This window comes from Triturus cristatus, chromosome 9 (genome assembly GCF_964204655.1).
Source record: "Triturus cristatus chromosome 9, aTriCri1.1, whole genome shotgun sequence".
NCBI lineage: Eukaryota > Metazoa > Chordata > Amphibia > Caudata > Salamandridae > Triturus > Triturus cristatus.
In genome coordinates, this window is record NC_140592.1 from 950,132,276 (window position 1) to 950,150,669 (window position 18,394).

At 43.1% G+C, this 18,394-nt stretch overlaps 1 protein-coding gene across 4 annotated transcripts in view; it reads right to left on the reverse strand.

Moving 5' to 3' along the window:
• Positions 1-1,423: 1,423 nt before the first annotated feature.
• The window catches only part of LOC146799131 (cholesterol 24-hydroxylase-like), a 254,690-nt gene continuing 237,719 nt past the window's right edge, over positions 1,424-18,394 (reverse strand). For all 4 annotated transcript variants that reach the window (XM_085626570.1, XM_085626571.1, XM_085626568.1 and 1 more), the window contains exons 13-15: positions 6,205-6,293; positions 4,303-4,369; positions 1,424-2,141 (exon numbers count right to left, since the gene is read on the reverse strand). In XM_085626570.1, coding sequence (XP_085482696.1) covers positions 1,983-2,141; positions 4,303-4,369; positions 6,205-6,293 — 315 coding nt within the window. In that variant the 3' untranslated portion in view covers positions 1,424-1,982. The remainder of the gene's footprint in view (positions 2,142-4,302; positions 4,370-6,204; positions 6,294-18,394) is intronic.

Here is an 18,394-nt window from a genome sequence, read left to right on the forward strand (position 1 = left end):
GGGTTATTTCTTTATTTTATTGGATTTAATTGCCTAATTCGGGTAGGTCCACTTGTTTGCTCTGGTCATTGTATTTGTATGTTTTGGAAATGGTCGTCTATGCTTTCAAACAAAGCAAGAGATTTTCTATCTTAAAAGCATCAACTTGCTAATTTATCTGATGACAAAAATAATTTTCTTTCCGGATCGTCAAAGACCCTTGTGTCAGTTTTACAAACCTATACCTTGGTTTTCTGCCCGTGTCTTTAGAGCGAACAGTAATTCCTGCAAGGTTGTCCCCGCTCTCATCTGTGAGCACCTGGTGGAAGAGCAGGCACGGTTACAAGCACAGTCTGTGCCTAAAACTCACTCTTATTCAGAGACAAGCATTTGCAGACAGTAACATGGCCAGACATACACAATCCAGTACAGACACAGGCACAGTTAGAATTCTATCCTACAAGCAGACCGGAACAATCAGTGATGGGCACAAGTACAGGCATAGGTTGGCACATGCAAGAATAAACAGGCACCCTAAGTACAGGCAAAATGACGAGCATTGATAGGAGCTTTCTCGAGAGAGTACCAGGCAGGCAAGGTGACCAGACTAAGTTAGAGGATGCTGCCCACACCACCTCAAGGACATCAAGTCGCCTACAGAAGTTCCCAAGTGAGCAGGACAGACATCAATCTCCACTGCAGAGGTCATCCAGGGCTTTCACATAGATGAACGACCTGCTACAGTGTAAACAGCCGCAGCAGGTGGGAGTCACTGAGTCGCAGCCTGTGGATGTCTCACTGCTCTCATGGATATTATGTAGCCTTCTTCACAGCTGTAGCTCAGCGTAGAGCTCACAGCATCTCACAGCATAGCAGTTCCATCCTTTCTTGCACACAGCTGCTTCCTAAATAATACCTGATGAAGGCCCTAACTGCTGCATTTGGAGGTGACCGCCACGCTGCTACACATAAATCTAGAGCCTTGATGCTTCTTACGTGAACTCCTGAGAGCGAGAGAGGTAGGGCGCCCCAGATCGAGGTGCTTATTGCCTGTCTGCAGGCGATGTTAAAGGGGTTCCTGGTGGTGTAGACATGAATCAGGCGAAACATTCACACTCATAACCTTCGAATTGATAAGTTGAGAGAAAAGCCAATCACAGTGTCAACTCCAGCATGCAAAAAATAGGATCAGTATGCCATGACTACACCGATGGGCACCTCTGCATGATGCACGCCGTTAAAGTTGAAGCTAAGCATACTGTACCAGCGTGCCTCGGGCTAAGCTTTTTGGATACCAATGCAACAGGTTATCACTTTCGGAGGAGAAGCTCTACAGTGCAACAACTAGTCACTACAGAGTGATTCAACATGATATTTTGCTTATAGTCTCATTCCTCTATTTGGTCACCAAAGTCTTTGTGATTCGCAATATCATGACAACATGTGGTAGGTGATACTTTATTCCATTTATATTATCATTCGGCATGCGGGGAGGGTCAACTGTTCCTTACCCACAGAAGCTCGGAATCTATACATGTTATTGAAGCAAGCAGAAAAACAGGAATATATGAAAATCACCAGCAGCCATGCAACAATCCTGAGGAAGTGGGCAGCTGGGCTGTGCCTAGGGTCTGCGAACAGAGGGATCAGAAAGCAAACTCATGAATTCAGTTAATGAGGAGATTAAAGATTGGAAACTCTTTTTAGATGTCTGAGTGCAGGAGACAGGCCTCATGGCTGGACTGTGCATAGCAAACAGGCAACTGGACCAAACGTTGCAGAACAGCGACATGCGTTGAACAATGCATCCTAAGCTCCTCTATTTTTGAGAAGCAAACACTTCACTGAAATATAATAGTTCTAACATCGAGAACATGAGAAAATGTCACGTTGGCCCTGCAAGTCCTTGAAAAGAGGAAATCCTATTGTGGGAGCTCAGCTGGAGCATGGAAAATTCTGCAATTACTGAAAATTATGATGTATTTTAAAAAAAATATTCTTCTTCACTTCTTTTTGCTGTCTTCGCCACGAACTTTTAAGATGCACTCCACGCCGTCCCGGGGTCTCAGGGTACTGGTGTCCATGATTCTGCACGTCTGCCCCGGCGCCAAAGTGAATTCAAACCTTTGCAGCAATTTGGCCAACACTACCTTGGCTTCCATCTGAAAAACGAAAAAACATATTTTAAACTGTTGCATAAAGTTTAATACTGCCATTGTTTTTTGGCGGTCATAGTGTCCACGAGGCGACGTGACTAGAAGATTCTACAATGGCATATAATAATGGCCACTGAAACTGCACGGGCTAACGCCTTGGGTGTTATTGTCCAACCTAATGGTATCCTTCAAATGACCTTGACTGGAGGAACTCCCTGCCAGCAGTCACACCAAGTGACCAATCCTGGAAATAGAAAACAATTACACAGAGAATCCCCACACCTTGAGGGAGGGGAGGAAGGGTAGTAAGGGAGTAGAGTCGGGGCCAAGCGGCAACAGTCAGCCAGCAAAGATGATGTGACCTACTTCAGAATACATTACAAGAGAGGGTAATGACCTAAAGTGTACACTCCAGAGATGTATATCTGTCCAGCACATTTCGTGGTATGTTATGTACAAGACGCTTAGGTGGGTAATGCACATGCTGGTGAGACCTGTCTAGAATCTCGGGCGACAGGCTTGAATCATCATGGAACATCTTACAAAGTTAATGTACAGCTACAGAGAATTACACATCACACCTGGATACAAGATTCACATTCCACGTAACATATTACAGTGGGCTAATGCATTTGTTGAAGAGATTCTATGCAACCTGAAGGTCACAAATTAAAATCATGGCAAAACTGATTAAAGAGTTATGCACCAACTGCAAACAGCTGCTTGAAGCCCGCAAGGCATAATTTTAAATTTGTGCAAGTTTGAAGCCAGTTTTATTTTTTATTCTAAGGTTAATAGAGCGATTCTACTGGGTAGTAATAGCTGCTTGCTAATTAGTGCACAAAACAATTCCATTTCTATTTTGCGATATGTAAATGCTTATGAATATTGTTATTATGCACACATGACATTCCAACAGAAATTGCATAGATCTACCTTTGTTACATAGATACAGAGTTTGAGAAAGTTAAAATAATTTCAAATCATCCTATCTCTCTTCCTATTGCAGTGTGTCATCCTGACTGTCTTCCTGTTTGCCCTAGTAGGGCAAGAAGATTGGGGCCAATGTGTGGGTGACAACGGGGCTCTGTTTAATCGCTAACAACTGCTACCAGCGAGGAAGCAATGCGACTCTTCCAGCACTGGTGGTGACTGAAAGGTTACATGCAGATCTCTGTGGCATGCTTTAGACCTGCAGATCAACCATTCTCATACTGTATGTTTAATGCTGAGCCTGTCTGTGCCAAAGATAGGTCTTCTGTGTCTTCTAACAGCCAAAAGGACTGTTTCAAACTACTGTATCATGACAGAGGGTTAGAAAAGAAGATAGCATAAACACTAGAAGAGGTGGCAGACCAGGGCTGAGGTGAACTCAGCTGGACCACAGGAGGATTGATTTCCAAATTGATTGGGGCTTCTGATGGGACAAGTAGCGCAAACTGAGGTATGTCTGACAAAGCCAGGAAAGAGCCTCTTGGGGAAATATTTCTAGACTGAACCTGCCTCAGCCCTACCAGTCTTCTACGGACTGCAGACACATTTGGAAGACTCAGCAAAATGTTGGTGCTCGTGCGCGATTTGCAATTGCATCATGTCAGTGACAGGTCCCGATCAACTTTAACAGATGTAAAGAATTCTTCCCCATTGGATTATCTTATGCAGAATGTACAAGAAAGCACCATGAGTTGTCATGTTCAATGTATACAGCACTGCCCCTTTGGAGGAGTGGCTGATAGGTAGTAGTATATAAGGGGTAATATCCCCATGGGGAGAAGTATTCAATGTATAGCTTCTGTGCCCATAAGTAGTGCTGAATGATATCTATGGAAATGCTTCAATGATAATGATGCTTGCTGTACTGGTAGTGATGTACAGGGAGTAAGAGTTGGTTAAATGTCTAGTGATGTACAATGTATAAGAGGAGGTACCATAGATAGTATTGGGCAATACACAGATGTTGACCATATGTAGGTGTCTGCCAAGTACACGCAACACCACATAGAGATCTTCCACTTCTGCCAACTAAACCCCACAAACTAGAAGCGCCAGCAGGGATTGGTCGAAGAAACAGTACGCAAGACCTGAAATGTAGAGCCAGTGAGTCAGTTAGAGGCTCAGGACTGAGATGGAGAAGACAGACAGTATGTGCAATTCAGTTAGCTCATACCTGTGAAAACACCTGTCCGAGGCAAGAGCGGGGACCCAAGACGAATGGAAAGTAACAGTAGTCAGGCCTGTGGAAAAATGCAACATGATATATGAAAAAACTCATTACTGATGAATACAAATAAAATAAATAATTACTTGTTAAACCCACGAGTGACAGTTGCATGTGAATTTAGCGTTCCTGAAAAGTGTAGCTTAAGTTTGCTGGAAACTGAAGAGCTGATACCAGCACGAGGCTCCTCACATTAACTGCCCGTATGAACTATTTATGTAAAATAAATGCAAAACTAATATCTCCTCCTATTCCACTTTAGTTCATTAGCGTACGACAGGTACGTTCTGAAGTAAGAAGATACCTACAATAGGAAGTGTATAGCACTACTCACCTGTAACAAATTATAGGGAGCAAGTAGTGACATAATAGTGCCACCTACTCTTCATGCTGCTGTGTTTCAGGGCTTCTCCTAACACAACCTCACCGTAGAGCAAAGAAGAGTCCTGACAGGCAGCAGAAAAGCAGACCGGTTGTGCAGGCTAATGCCTCATTACATACTGACTGAGCGCCAATCTATCACCAGCCGCCCAAGCTCCCCTCTCCCAAGCGCAGGTCTCCTGACCGCCCAAGCACCCTCTTTCCGCTGCCTCCTCATCACATACCTGAGGAAGTGCGACCAATAGCCAGGCTTTGCGCACTCTAACCCAGGATCACCGCCATACATAGCAGAGGCCAGCAGGGGCCAGCTCACCTCTCCTGTGCACAAATATGGCCAGAGCTAAGTACCAGAATTCAGATTTTCAGGCAGAAGGTTGCATCCCTCCAGATGAGAGCAGATTAGTCTGGGCATTGGGAAGTTTTCCCGAAACAGCAGTATTTTAACTCTGAGGCCAAAGTGGGGAACTTGATATTCAAAAGTATATTACTTTGCTTACTCCTGTGTATTTGAGCGTGGCACACTGGACAGCTGCTGAGCTGCTGACTCTGGTTTTAGTTGGGCCCAGTACCTGAAGATGCTCCAGGCCAGTGGCACTTAACAGGGACCACAGGGTCATGAATGTGACTCTCTGATCCACTGGGAGCTAGTAGACGCCTTTGAGACTGGGGTGAGGATATATTGTATGTACTGATTAGGCACCTTCTTGCAGCATGATTCTGAATCCTCAGCAATTTCTGAATTTTTGTATCAACCCAACTGAGATGGGGAGACGTTTATGCTCAATTAGTTTGCCAATTTTCTGCTGAAAGCACCAGGAAAGGGACAAAAACTGGGCTGATATTTTATGAGTTTGTGAGTTGAGCACAGACACCCAGAGTCAACTCGACTGAGACTTTCAACATCCTTCGTATTGGCCACTGAAAAACCATCAGATGGTTATGAATGTTGGCCACAAACGTCTTAACATTTAAGTCGGACCTTGATGTGAAAGGATATCTGGCGAAGATTGTGCTACTATAAAAGATCAGTGCCTGTATTTGTTGGAAGTTGGTTGACAGAAAATCACTGCTATGCTAAAAAGGCAGTTCTTCATCAGTTCTGCATCAGTCGAGAGGTGGCAATTTATACATCCCATCTTCATAATTCTCAAATACATAAACATCGCACAAACCACTATACATTTTTACCAAATTATTATTTAGGTCAAGTTCATGCTTATCTCTCTTATGGAACCCATGCTACACCCACAGTGTGCCAGAGAGAAAGCCCCTAGGATGTCATTGCAACACCTCAACACAACTTGCTGACGAGCAAAAGGCCACAGTGGTAGAAGGAGCAATATGGAACTGAGAAATCTGGAATAGCTCTTTTCCCTTGAGAGCATAAGTGATAAACACCTCAAGTGTGGTAGCCAAAACACCAGTGAAATCTGGGCTAATGTGATATGTACTTAGCAGAGTTTCGCTTACTTGGGAGCATCCCGATGAAACCTCTCTGGGTTGAACACAAGCGGGTCTTTGAAGAATTTCTCCATCCTTCCCATGATGTAGGTGTTGAACTGTACAAACACAAAGGATGCATATATTAAGTTTCCATGAATGCTTTTTGATTCAACATTTTATATTTGCCTTCTTGTGGCTTTGACAACTTCTCTTACGTCTGATATGGGTTTCCCACCTCTTTACATGTCATTTATTCTCATCGAGTTTGGCTGCAGCTTTCTGTGTGACAAAGGCACAGACAGAGAAGAGTCTGCCTGCTCAGATACACGAGTTGGAGCTCAAAAACACATCAAAAACACAGAAATGCGCCCTGGGCCTCAGTAGCAAAACGAAATATTGCGCAGTTGTGGGGGGCGGCGTCACCCCCCAAAAGAGTGAAGTGGAAAACAGACATGGACTGGTGCATGTTTATGGTAAAAACTGTATACACAGCACGGGGTCAGCTGTTTGGAATAAATGGAATGTTTACAGAGGAAGTATATGTACCCCCTATCGTTCCCTCAATCGAAGATTCTCTCATATGCTAAATGTGTTGTCTCCTTATGCTAGACCTATTACCAATTGTCATGTCCAGAACTGTGAACGCGGATTTGTCTTGATTCCTCGCAAATGCCTCTGTATTGTCGAATTTTAAATGTTTAATAAAAAGAAATGTTAAAAAAACCCACAGAAATGCCATTCAGTAGAGCAGAGTATTATGGTCTGTTTTCCTCCTCTGTTTAGGAAAGAATGTAGTGACTTCATGTTGAATTTCTGTGAGGCAGTGCACCGAAGCTGTGGAGCTGTCTTGTCTCTGGTGTGGGTTCCTCATGACTAAGTTCACTTTGCTGTTATCCGAAGACACACAGATCCCTTTCTGTGTTTACACACACATGACCGAAAGTTCAATAAAGTACAGGTTAAACTCCTAATGGTCAAGGCATACGGGAACATGGAGATTAGCCTGTCAGGTTAGTGTTCTGGTGTTCCAGCATACGTCAGAGTCCACATTCTTTTCTCCCGCTGTTCCGGGTCGTCTTGGGTTTGGATGTACAAGAAGGTGCATTTGCAGTGACTTTAGGCTAACTCTCCACCTGGCCTTTGTATTCCCTCATGCTTTTTTCACTCTCTTTGGTTTCCTTTCAGTTCTTTACATTTTACCCTCATTCAGTTAATGGGTAGCTGTTTGGTGTTGTGTTTGTTCCCTCCTCTACATGTTGAGAAGCCTTCTGTCTATTGGTCTCCTATCAGATTGCAAGGATTTACCGCAATCTTCCTCAGCGATCATTAGAGCATCTTTGCTGGGTGTAGAACTGAGCAGAAATATCTTGTGGTCCCTGCCTAAAGAGCACAGTTACACTATTCCTCTACTCAACATGCATGTATGTTGCCTTACTAGTAAAGGCGGTCATGTTCAAAACCCTAAACGCACCTATCGAACACTAATTCCCCACCCGGCTTCCTACTTCAGTGATTATCACTATATAGGACCCATAGAACCACCTGGACAGCCATCCTTTCTCCCTCTTCCCATTCGCTTATTTGCCTTCTCCATCTATGGTATAAGGCTGTATATTAGTACCACTCACAATGGTTAAGGAAGGGTTTGGATTACGTTGTATTCAACCTGCCTGCATTTTTTGCCAGCTGTCTGCATTTTGTCCATCTATGGCATGGACCTAATCGCTTTACATGGCTGCTCCTTGAAGTCACAAGGAAAGCACTGTTGTTACACAGAGGTCATTGGATAGGAGTACATTGTTTATTAGTATCACTCAAAATGGTGAAGGAAAGGTTGGCTTTACAATGGATTCAACCCACACTCGGACCATGGCAGGATTATTGTGCATAACAAGTGGTGACGAGGATCATTGATATGTTCAGGGGGCTGATGCCTTATGGAGCACCACCAACTCCTGATCTCTATATTCCTGGCTACGTTTTTAATGTCTGATTACCAACTAAGTTTAAATTAGCAGAAGGATAGTTGTACCGCCGTTTACAAGACTGAGGAGGAAAGGAAGAGTCGTGTAAAAGTTCTAAGGAAATCTTCGGTGTTAGGTACACAGGAAATAAAGCTGTTCCTTGATTGGTTTCAAGAGCGTGGACGGGATTGGATGCTCTCCATCAGTGACGTGTGTAAAGGAGAGAACTGGCTGGTAACCGGATGCTAGTGGCATCCCACACAGGCACTCATTACATGTGTGATATAACTACACTTAAGCATCATTGCACTGGTAGTCCTCTTATATGGCACAATAACTGAGGGAACGCTTTCAGGAAACGTAGTGTGTCATGTCCTCAGTGGCGTTCAACTTACCGCAGCTACTATATATCACAGGGAGACACTAAAGTGGGTTTGTGGACAATACAAAAGTTGTTGGTGTACTTTGGGGGAAGCAAGCCCAAGTGTGAACACCTGTTAGTATTTCAGAGGGAGTATTATGTGAAGCCGTTGAACAATCATTGTTAATTTTCCTATGCACCTTCAGAGAAGGAGGTTATTTTGTTAGTTTGTTACTTTAGTTATCTTATTGTTTATTTGAGCTACTTCTTTTAGACTTTTTTGTTACTGGCTTTCACATGTGAGAATGCGCCTGAATAAGTGATATTAGCATCTCAAAGAGGTGAGGATTGTGTCATTGTTGATATGTTTCCTCGGGTGCTTGAAGACTGGAGAGAGTTACTTTGAGATTGTCTGCCAAAAACTATATTAAAGGGATTGGCACAGCCAGTGGTGCATACAGCAAGAAGCGTTCCGAACCTGATGAGAAAACCTGTTAAGGAGGAATTGATGATGTTGAAACGTGCGGGTGTGATACAAGAGACTGAGGCATCATAGTGGGTTTGGCTGCCAAGGAGAAGGATTATAAAGGCATCAGAAGGTGTGTGGACCTCCACAAGCTGAATACAAATGTATGAACTGATCACCAGCCCTAACCTTATATATCAACATAAATTAGTTACTTACCTGCAACTCTAGTTCGCCAGTATTGTTACCTTTCATATATTCACATGCTTGAATCATTCCCTGTTGTCAGGCTGGGAATAACCATTAACCTTAAAATAGCAATAAACCGTGTTAAAATGGCCATAGGCCTCAACAATTTTGTTTGTTTAGTAGCACACACACCTAATTTGAAGCAACTTTAACTTCAAAGTTTTCTGTTGCAGCTCCCTCAAATAAAGATGGTGCTCCTTTCGGAGTGGGCAGATGGGTGGTTTCTGAACAAACTCTTCCGTCTGGCCGGAGTGTACAATCTGCATCATCCAACAGTCCGTTGTTATGGACTCACATGTGGGGTCAAAAAGGGAAGTTCTAGGCCTATCCATTGCCGTGGGGGAGTTAGGGAATGCAACTTTGAGAATTCAAGCCATTTTTGGTTGTCCTGGGAGAGAGGCTAAGTGGTGCTCTTTTTCCGCATAGAAGATCTGCCATACCTTGCCTATTGTTTCTGTTGAGTGTATAAACTTGCTCATATCTGTGCTGCTTTTGGAAGTAACAAAGGCGGCCTTGACCCCTATATTGATTGAACCCTCTCCTATAAGTCTAAAATATTTGTGAGCCATAAAAAGGTGTGAAGCCAGAACAACGATATTGGAGCTCTCACAGTAATTTTGCTGCATCTGTATTTGTTTTTAATATTCTGCGAGGCATCATCAACTTGCTTATCAAAGAGGGTGGTTACATCAAATGGCAAGTCTAGAATTTGTGCTTGAACTTCTGGGTGGAAGGCTTTTGTTCACTGCCAAACCACACATCATAGAACAGCCGCTACTATCAGTTGCCATAAACCTGCTTTGGCCTCTTACCCTCTGGTACAAGGTCAATTAGTGGTAAGATGGCATGCCACATCTGGCCATTAAAATGACCTAAGATTGTTAAGGTGTTTACAGCTTTGATTGATGTAGCCACCGTGGACCATCTCAATAGCCGAAATTATCACTGCACTCTCCGCCCATGTCAGGGGGTAGAGAGGAAGGTGTGATTGCTTTCTTTTTCCTATGCTAAGCCGCAGATACTATGACAGAGTTTTGGTTTGGATGGCCAGTGAAGAGGGCCAGAGCTGTGTCTGGAGCAATGTACTTTTTCTCCAAATGGTTTCCCACTTCTGACACTGTGATTGGTGTTTTCATCAACTCTTACACCTTCTGACCAAACAGATCTAGTAAAGGTATGTACCTCATCAGTTTACGTGGCAGCTCCTGGAAGCCACATAGATGCACTGCTACTTACAGAGGTTATTGGAAGATAACATTTATCAGTCACTCTCTCCATTAGCACATGGAAATGGGCTATGTCGTCTGGAGGTGAATCTTGTTGGACTGGTGATTTGTCACCTTGCTTAGGTAGGACATAATCATCCCACTTTGTGACAGCTACATCATTAAGTAATTTGCCCTCTTCCTCCGTATGTGAATAGGGAGAATCAAAAGAGTCATTGCCTCTTATATCCCAGTCATATGATGAGAGTTATTTGGAAGGTGGTCCGCCAGAAGTGATGGTGGTGGTGATGGAGGTTTTGGTGTCAGGGGTGGCAGCAAAGGGGGAGTGGCAGGGGTGGTGGCGGAGATGGTGGCAGAGGTGGGGCAGGAATGGGTTGACCAGCATGCTGCTGAGATAGTAGTCTTTGGAAGGTATCCAGCACCTGTTGCAATGTTGTTAAAATGTCATAGGTACTTGCAACATCTCAGGTTCTTCAAAGCCAGGACAAGGGGTATTTGTTTGATGAGAATGATCAGTTACAAAAGTCTGTGGCTGCTAGTCTTTGTCCTGATAAGTGTCCTCATCATCCATGGCAAATTCTGGGATGTAGTGGACATCTAAGTGCAAAGGCTAGCAGCAGTCTCCGACTACATCTGGTCACTGAAACATCCTGTTCACTGAGTTCAGCCTTCACTTCAGAATCCAGAATTTGCGTGGGAAGGCTTGCTGGCACTTCAGTAGGTGAAAAAGTGTCTTGCATGGAGAAAACTGTCATTGACGGTTATCAATATTGAGGTGGGCGCAGATGGGGGTCTACGTCGGTAGTGGGGACTTTACTGACAACATCAGTGATGAACTCGGCATCAAATGGGTGCTATTCATCGCTAAAGGTTTGGTCATCGGCAATGGTCTCGACGTCGAAGGTGTTGCCATCAATGACGGGGATCTGATTGTCAATGATGGTATGTTCCTGGAATGATAAGTCCTGTGGAAGTGTAGTTGAAGACTATGAATGTTTCTTGGACATCGACAATGACGAAGTCACCAACGGACACTGGAATTCAGTCAGGACATTTAGAGAACTGGATTCTTGCACAGATATTTGTGCAGGTTCGTGTCTATCATCTATGGAACTTTTTTCGGAGGAAGCTATAGTCGCATGTGTAGAGGAGGCTCAGGTGCTTTTGGATGCAAATCCAACTCTGGGAAATCTATGTTTCCTTATTGTTTGTGCAGCCTTCATGGAAGTGCTTGGAGAAGCATGTTATTATCCCCAGAGGAGAGCGTATTCCCCTTCTAAGCAGAGTATTTTTTCATTTCCAATACACAGAGGCCCAACGTCCCCTTTCTGTCCTTTAGGGTTTTGAAGACACGGTTCTATATATTTCTCAGTGTGAAGGCTTTTGAGCTGGTTAAAGGCAATAAGTACATTGCTCATGTGGGTCATCAATGTAGATTTTCCTCTTGACCACAGGTAGAACAGGATGATGATGATGATGTTGAATTTGTAAAGCACAGCAATACCCTGAGGAGTCTAGGCGCTACCCAATAGCATATGCAGATTTAACTCACAAGGGTTGGAATTCAGCCTTAAAAAGACAGGTTTTTAGGCCCTCTGTGGTGATGTCATATTATTAGATGACTTGCAGAATTCACATGTCATCCAGAGTGTTGGCAGACTTCTGATGTTCAATGTTCTGAGATTGTCAGTTACCACCTGTGCCTAAGCCATACCAGGGACGGCTCTCTGTATCTCCCAATAAACCTCTGCCAACAACTCTACTCTGCCTCCTCATCTCTTCACTGGCGACAGAAGATGGGATTTGGAACTACAATTCAACTCACTGCAATTCTACTTTAATGTGAGTTCCGATTTCCTCTTCTTACTGTTCCCACCGGAATCAACCTTCTCTCTACAAGTCAACAGTGAGTATTTTTTTTTATCAATTATCAAGGCACTTGCATTTGGGATCATTTTTACACAGAGAGCCGTACCCTTTCAAGCCCGAGAACACTGCTTCATTGAATTTTACAGCGTTTTCACTGTTATTTTCCATGTACTCACACGCATTTGCGTTCGCATTGCACTGGGAGGAAAAATAGACTTTACTTCTATTCACGGAGAAATCACACAGAGCTACACGCATTTGCGTTCGCACCGCACTCGGAGGAAATATAAACTTTACTTGAATCTTACCGAGCCAAACTGCGAGACGCTCTCGCGCTTTGCTTCGCTCGAGCCATCTGCACGCTCTTAAAGCTTTCAAGCGCACGACTCAGCTCTCACTGGCTCGTGGGTCCGTCATTGTTTTCTTCCTCCACTGCCTTCAAGTCCTGTGACGTACTGCGTGCCAACACTGAACGTCTACACACGCTTATACGGTGGAGCGCAGCGTACAACGTCAAAGCTACAAGAGCTGTTTGTCCCGTTTCGCGCTGACGCGCACAGCATTTGCGTGTCAATTTCATCTTCGTGTAACAACTTTCACATTGCGCTAACGCGCACAGCATTTACATTTCAGATTCCAAGATCTCTGCAGCTTTTCAAACCAGAGCGTGGGAGTCATTTTGTATTACGCTGACACGCACAGCTTTTGCGTGTCAATTCATATTATTAACAAATTCACTGACACGCTCAGCCTTTATTTCACGAGTTACTTACACTATATTAATGCACATAGTGTTTGTGTGTCGATGTCTACAATTTAGCTGATACGCACAGCTTTTGAACAAAAAGTTAATTTTAGCACAAAGTTTCTTCTTAATCACAGAATTGTCGTTGGATTTATTTCCTTTCTTTTTCTTTTCTTTGTCTCTATCTCTTTACACTTTTCTCACAAAGTGTCATTAACTGTTTGAACACCATCTTCACAAGGGAAGGGTATCTTGAGGATAAAAGATCTACCCCATATATAAGGTTTGAATTTTTCTACACTCCAAACACAAGCTAGGAGCTCTTTTTAATTTACAGAGTACTTCTGTTCAACCGGACGGAGAGTTCTGGAGGCAAATCCGACTGTGTATTCCTTCCCATTAGCATATTGTGAGAGAATAGCACCTAGACCATACTCAGAGGCATCAACAGTAATTACTGTTTGATTTCCTTCTTTGAACGCTTGTAGAGCAGGCGCTTGAACTATATGATTTTTGATAGATTGAAAACCTTTTGACATTCGTCAGACCATACATAGTTTGCACCTTTCTTAAGCAGAGCTCTAAAACACTCTGTGGTCTTGGCAAAGTCTTTCATAAACTTTGAATAGAACTCACAAAGACCTAGGAATGACATTAGTTGTTCTTTGTTCTGAGGAGGGGGAGCATCGACTATACTTTTTATAAGACCTGGTCTGGGTTTGATGCCATGTTCAGAGATTACGTGGCCTAGATACTCAATCTCCCTTACTTTGAAAATGCATTTACTCTTTTGCAGGGTGACACCTCTATTTGTTAAGACATTGAACACTTGGTCAATGACGGCATCATGTTCAGCTTCGTTTTGAGTAAAAATGAGAATGTCGTCTTGCAAAACTACTACGTTTGGATTATGTTTGAACATTTCGGTCATTAATCTTTGGAATACGGCTGCTGCCGATGCAAGACCAAAGGGGAGACGACAAAACTGAAAGACACCATCTGGAGTGACAAAAGCTGTGAGATGTCGGGACTGAGGATGTAATTCAACTTGATGGTAAGCAGCTTTAAGATCAAGTTTTGTGAACCAGGAAGAGGACCCTACTCTTGCGATAAGTTCTTCAATACGCGGAAGGGGAAAACCATTGACCCAAATAGCTTCATTGAGGCTCCTCAAATCAACACACATCCTCAAATCCCCAGATCTCTTTTTTGTCAAAACAATGGGAGAAAGCCAAAGGGTGGACTCAACTTTCTCTATTATGCCTTGCTCACATAAGGATTGTAAATGCTTATAAAGATCACTTCTAATACTTACAGGGACATTGCGAAGTCTATGTTTAATTGGTATTGTACCTTCTTTGATCTTGATAAAATGTTGTGACAAAGTGTTAGTACTTGAAGGTACTATTGAATCTCCTGTTCTCCCTCCCGGCAGAGCCTGGCAAAAAATCGGTATGGACTTTCTCGGTCCATTTCATGTTCTTCCTTCTAGTTCAAGATATTTCTTAGTTCTAATTGACCATCTCTCTAGATGGGTCGAAGTTGAACCTATCTCTGTACCAAATTCAAAAAGTGTCATTAACTGTTTGAACACCATCTTCACAAGTGAAGGGTATCCAGAAGAAATTCTCACCGATAATGGTGTGCAATTTGTGTCACATGAAATGACTTCGTTTTTGCGTTCCTGTGGCATAAAGCACACCAGAACTCCACTCTATCATCCGCAAAGTAATGGCAAAACAGAAAGGTTTAATAGAGTTGTGATAGAATGTGTACAGGCAGCCTTTAGATTTAAATTTTGTGTTTTTCAAGCTGTTAAAGATCTTGTTTGGTCATATCGCACCTCATCTCATGTTGCAACAAACTTTTCTCCGTTTGAACTTATGAGGGGCAGGAAAGCGTCTTGTCAAGTGTACCCTTTTTGGATGGTAAAATCTTTTCATCAGGGCAGTGATATGAAATGTTTATGGGAATCTGCATGGAAAAGATCAAGTGAAGTCTGTTCTAAATCTTGTGAATCTTCAACTAGAAAAGATTCTCACAGACTATGTACTGGAGATTGGATTAGAGTCAAAAATCCAGTTTCAGTGAGGAAAGGATTTTCCAAATTTCTTGAGTCACAACAAATCATAGACATACAAAATAATGCTGTTAAGTTGTCAAATGGTAACTGGTGGAGCACTTCTCGTATTGCAAAGGATCCTTCATTCTTTCCCAACACCAGTGAATGCAATCAAAATGTTTCAGGAGGGGATGGTGTCAGGAAAAGCACTAGAATTTGTTGTAGGCCTCGAAATCTACAAGACTATGTTTAATCCTTAATACTTGTTTAAAAATGTGTTACTTTCTTAGTCCTCATGTTCCAGTTGTTCTCCTTATGTTTCCCTAGGGTTTGTTTTATTTAAAGGGGGGAAGTGTGGTGATGCCATATGATTAGATGACTGTCAGAACTCACATATGTCATCCAGAGTGTTGGCAGACTTCTGATGTTCAATGTTCTGAGATTGTCAGTTACCACCTGTGACTAAGCCATACCAGGGACGGCTCTCTGTATCTCCCAATAAACCTCTGCCAACAACTCTACTCTGCCTCCTCATCTCTTCACCCTTTCTAAACTTTAGTAGGTTTTTCTCTCCGCAGAGGGAGGTTGGTAGAGAGTTCCAGAGTTTTGCTGTTGTGGTGGTAAAGCACTTACCACCCCACCTGGCCTTTTTCACTCTAGGGACAATCAAATTCCCAAGCTCGGCTGACCTAAGGGGCCTTGCAGGGATAGAAGGTTTAAGATGATTTGCCAACTGCATTGGCTCCATATTTTTCAGGGATTTTAAAGCCATGCAGAGAGATTTAAACTGGATCCGCCTTGCTACCAGCAACCAGTGAAGGTGAGACAAAGCTGTAGTTATAGAGTCAAATTTGGGGATTCCTAGGAGTACCCTAGCTGCAGCATGTTGTACTATCTGCAATGTTTGTATGCTGGTTTTGATGCGCTGGTAAGCAGTGCCTTGCAGTAGTCCAGTCTTGATTATATCAGTACAGATACCACAGTTTTCCTTAGTTCTAGTGGGATTGAGGGAAGTATTGTCCTAAGAATTTTATAGATAAAGAAGCAACCAGTTGTGGTGAAATTAATCTGTGCTTCTAAGGACAACTTAGTGTTCATATTGACTCCTAGGTGTTTAGCTTTTGGCACTGGCGCGGGTAAAGGGCCGAGCTGAAAAGGCCACCAACTATTAATCCAGATGAGAGGGTTGCTGCCGAAAACCAGAACCTCCGTTTTGGGGGAGTTTAGTTTCAGACAATTGTCTGTCATCCAATTTCCTATATGGCTCATTCAATCATGAAATCTAATGGCTGTAGAAATGGATGAGCCGCTCACTGAGACAATTATCTGAGTATCGTCAGCAAGGGCAAAGCCATAACCTTTTTATCAGTTTGGCAAACGGGTGATGTAAAGATTAAAAAAGCATAGGGCTCAGGGAAGATCCCTGAGGGACACCACATGGCTACGAAAACTGCGGAGATCGCCCAGACAGAAAGGAACCTGGCAGGGAGAGGGCCTTATCCCTCATCCTGATGGAAGCTTAGAAAGTCCAACAGCAGCTCATGATTAACAGTATCAAAAGCTGCTGATAAATCTAGAAGGATCAGGGCAGCGCTCCCTCCGCCATCAAGCATCTGTCTGAGCTCCTCAGTAGCCACAATGGGTGCCAACTCTGTGCCGTAGTGCGCACATAAGCCAAACTGAGAGAGGCTGAGGACTGAGGATGTGAATGGAATTCTTTTCGCTCTGTCATGCGTGGCAGCAGGGGACAGATGCAGAGTTTTCCTGACTCAGAAAGATTAATTTTCCTTAAAAACAACTTACAGTACTCTGAAAGTAGGGCAGGTTCAGTCCCAGGGCAGACCAGAAAGCGATGTGAGCATAAGGTCACCTAGAGGTTAGAGTACAGCTCTTCTCGAGGACTGGCTCACATATGAGGAACAGCAGAAAGCTGAGCTATAGGGGCCTCCAGGGGGAGTAGGAGAGGTGACATTGCCATCTCATTGGTTGAAGTTCGGGTTGCTTGAAATGAGGTGGATGCACTACTAAACATGCCCTGTTGTTGAGGCCTATGGCCATTTTAACACTGTTTACTGTTATTTGATATTATTGGGGATTCCCAGCCTGACAATGTGGAATGGTTTAGCATGTGACTAGAGGAAAGATCCAATGCTGAAGAGCTGGTACAAGTTTTCAGAATTATGAAAGTGCCATCTGTTACCATTAGTTCATGTTGCAGGAGGAATCGAGAAATCTCTTTGAATGTCATTTGGGCTCAAGAGGGTTCCTGAGGCCATTGTGGGAGTAATATTCTTTCAGGACAGAGACAGGAAAAGTCATGATAAATCGGTGACGGACATATTAAGAAAATTGGAGAAGATCAGACTAACAGTGAAGTGTGAGAACTGTCAATGCGGTGTGGGTTCAGAATCACATTTGGGGCATATGGTTTGAGATGAGAGAATAAGTCTGAAGGTAGATCTAGCTGAATTAATTATGGAAGAAGCAGCCAGTTTTTACTGACAAAAGAACAAGAACATGTCTGGTACTTTCTGGGTCTTGCGGAGTATTATTCAAAGTTTGGTCTTAACCTTGCAAGCTTTGTTTGATGCTTGACCATGATTAAGGGCGACACATGATGCACACATTTTAGCCAAAGTTGAGGCAAAGATGATAAGGTAAGAATCAAGCAACTGAGGGCTGATTTGTTCAGCCAATGCTGTAAGGGATGACGTAGAGCAAGCAACCAAGGAAATATTGATGTGAGATTGGGTAGCAAAGACTAAAGAAAGGACTCATGTAGTTCAATGACAATAAATATATAAATCAATGACAAGAAACCAAGTCGAGAGATGTTCTGCCTGTTGTGTCATAAATCATGACAATATGGATAAGGTTATCTTTATGGTAAATCTGGGACTCCTCCCATTAACAATTTGTGTACAGCTTGTCACACAGAGCCTGGCTCGAAAACTACTTCCATGGTTGTTAATTTCAGAGCAAAGCACAACCGTGCAATGTGCATCAAAAACAGAATTCCTTGATCACCATGTTTAGGTACTTTTATCTTCTTGAAAGAATGAGCCAGTTTGTGAGTCCTGTGGTTCAAGGATCGGCGCAAGGATACTGATAATAGGGAAGAGTCTGCGGATTAAGAGTAACAGAGTGATCATAAAGGTAACTTTATACTGGCTGACAAACAACACTAACAATACATTCCCTACCTTGGGATGTCTCTGAGCAGGTCTTAAACTGGTAAATGAGTGGATCTTTAGAGCTTTTTGAATTCCACAGCA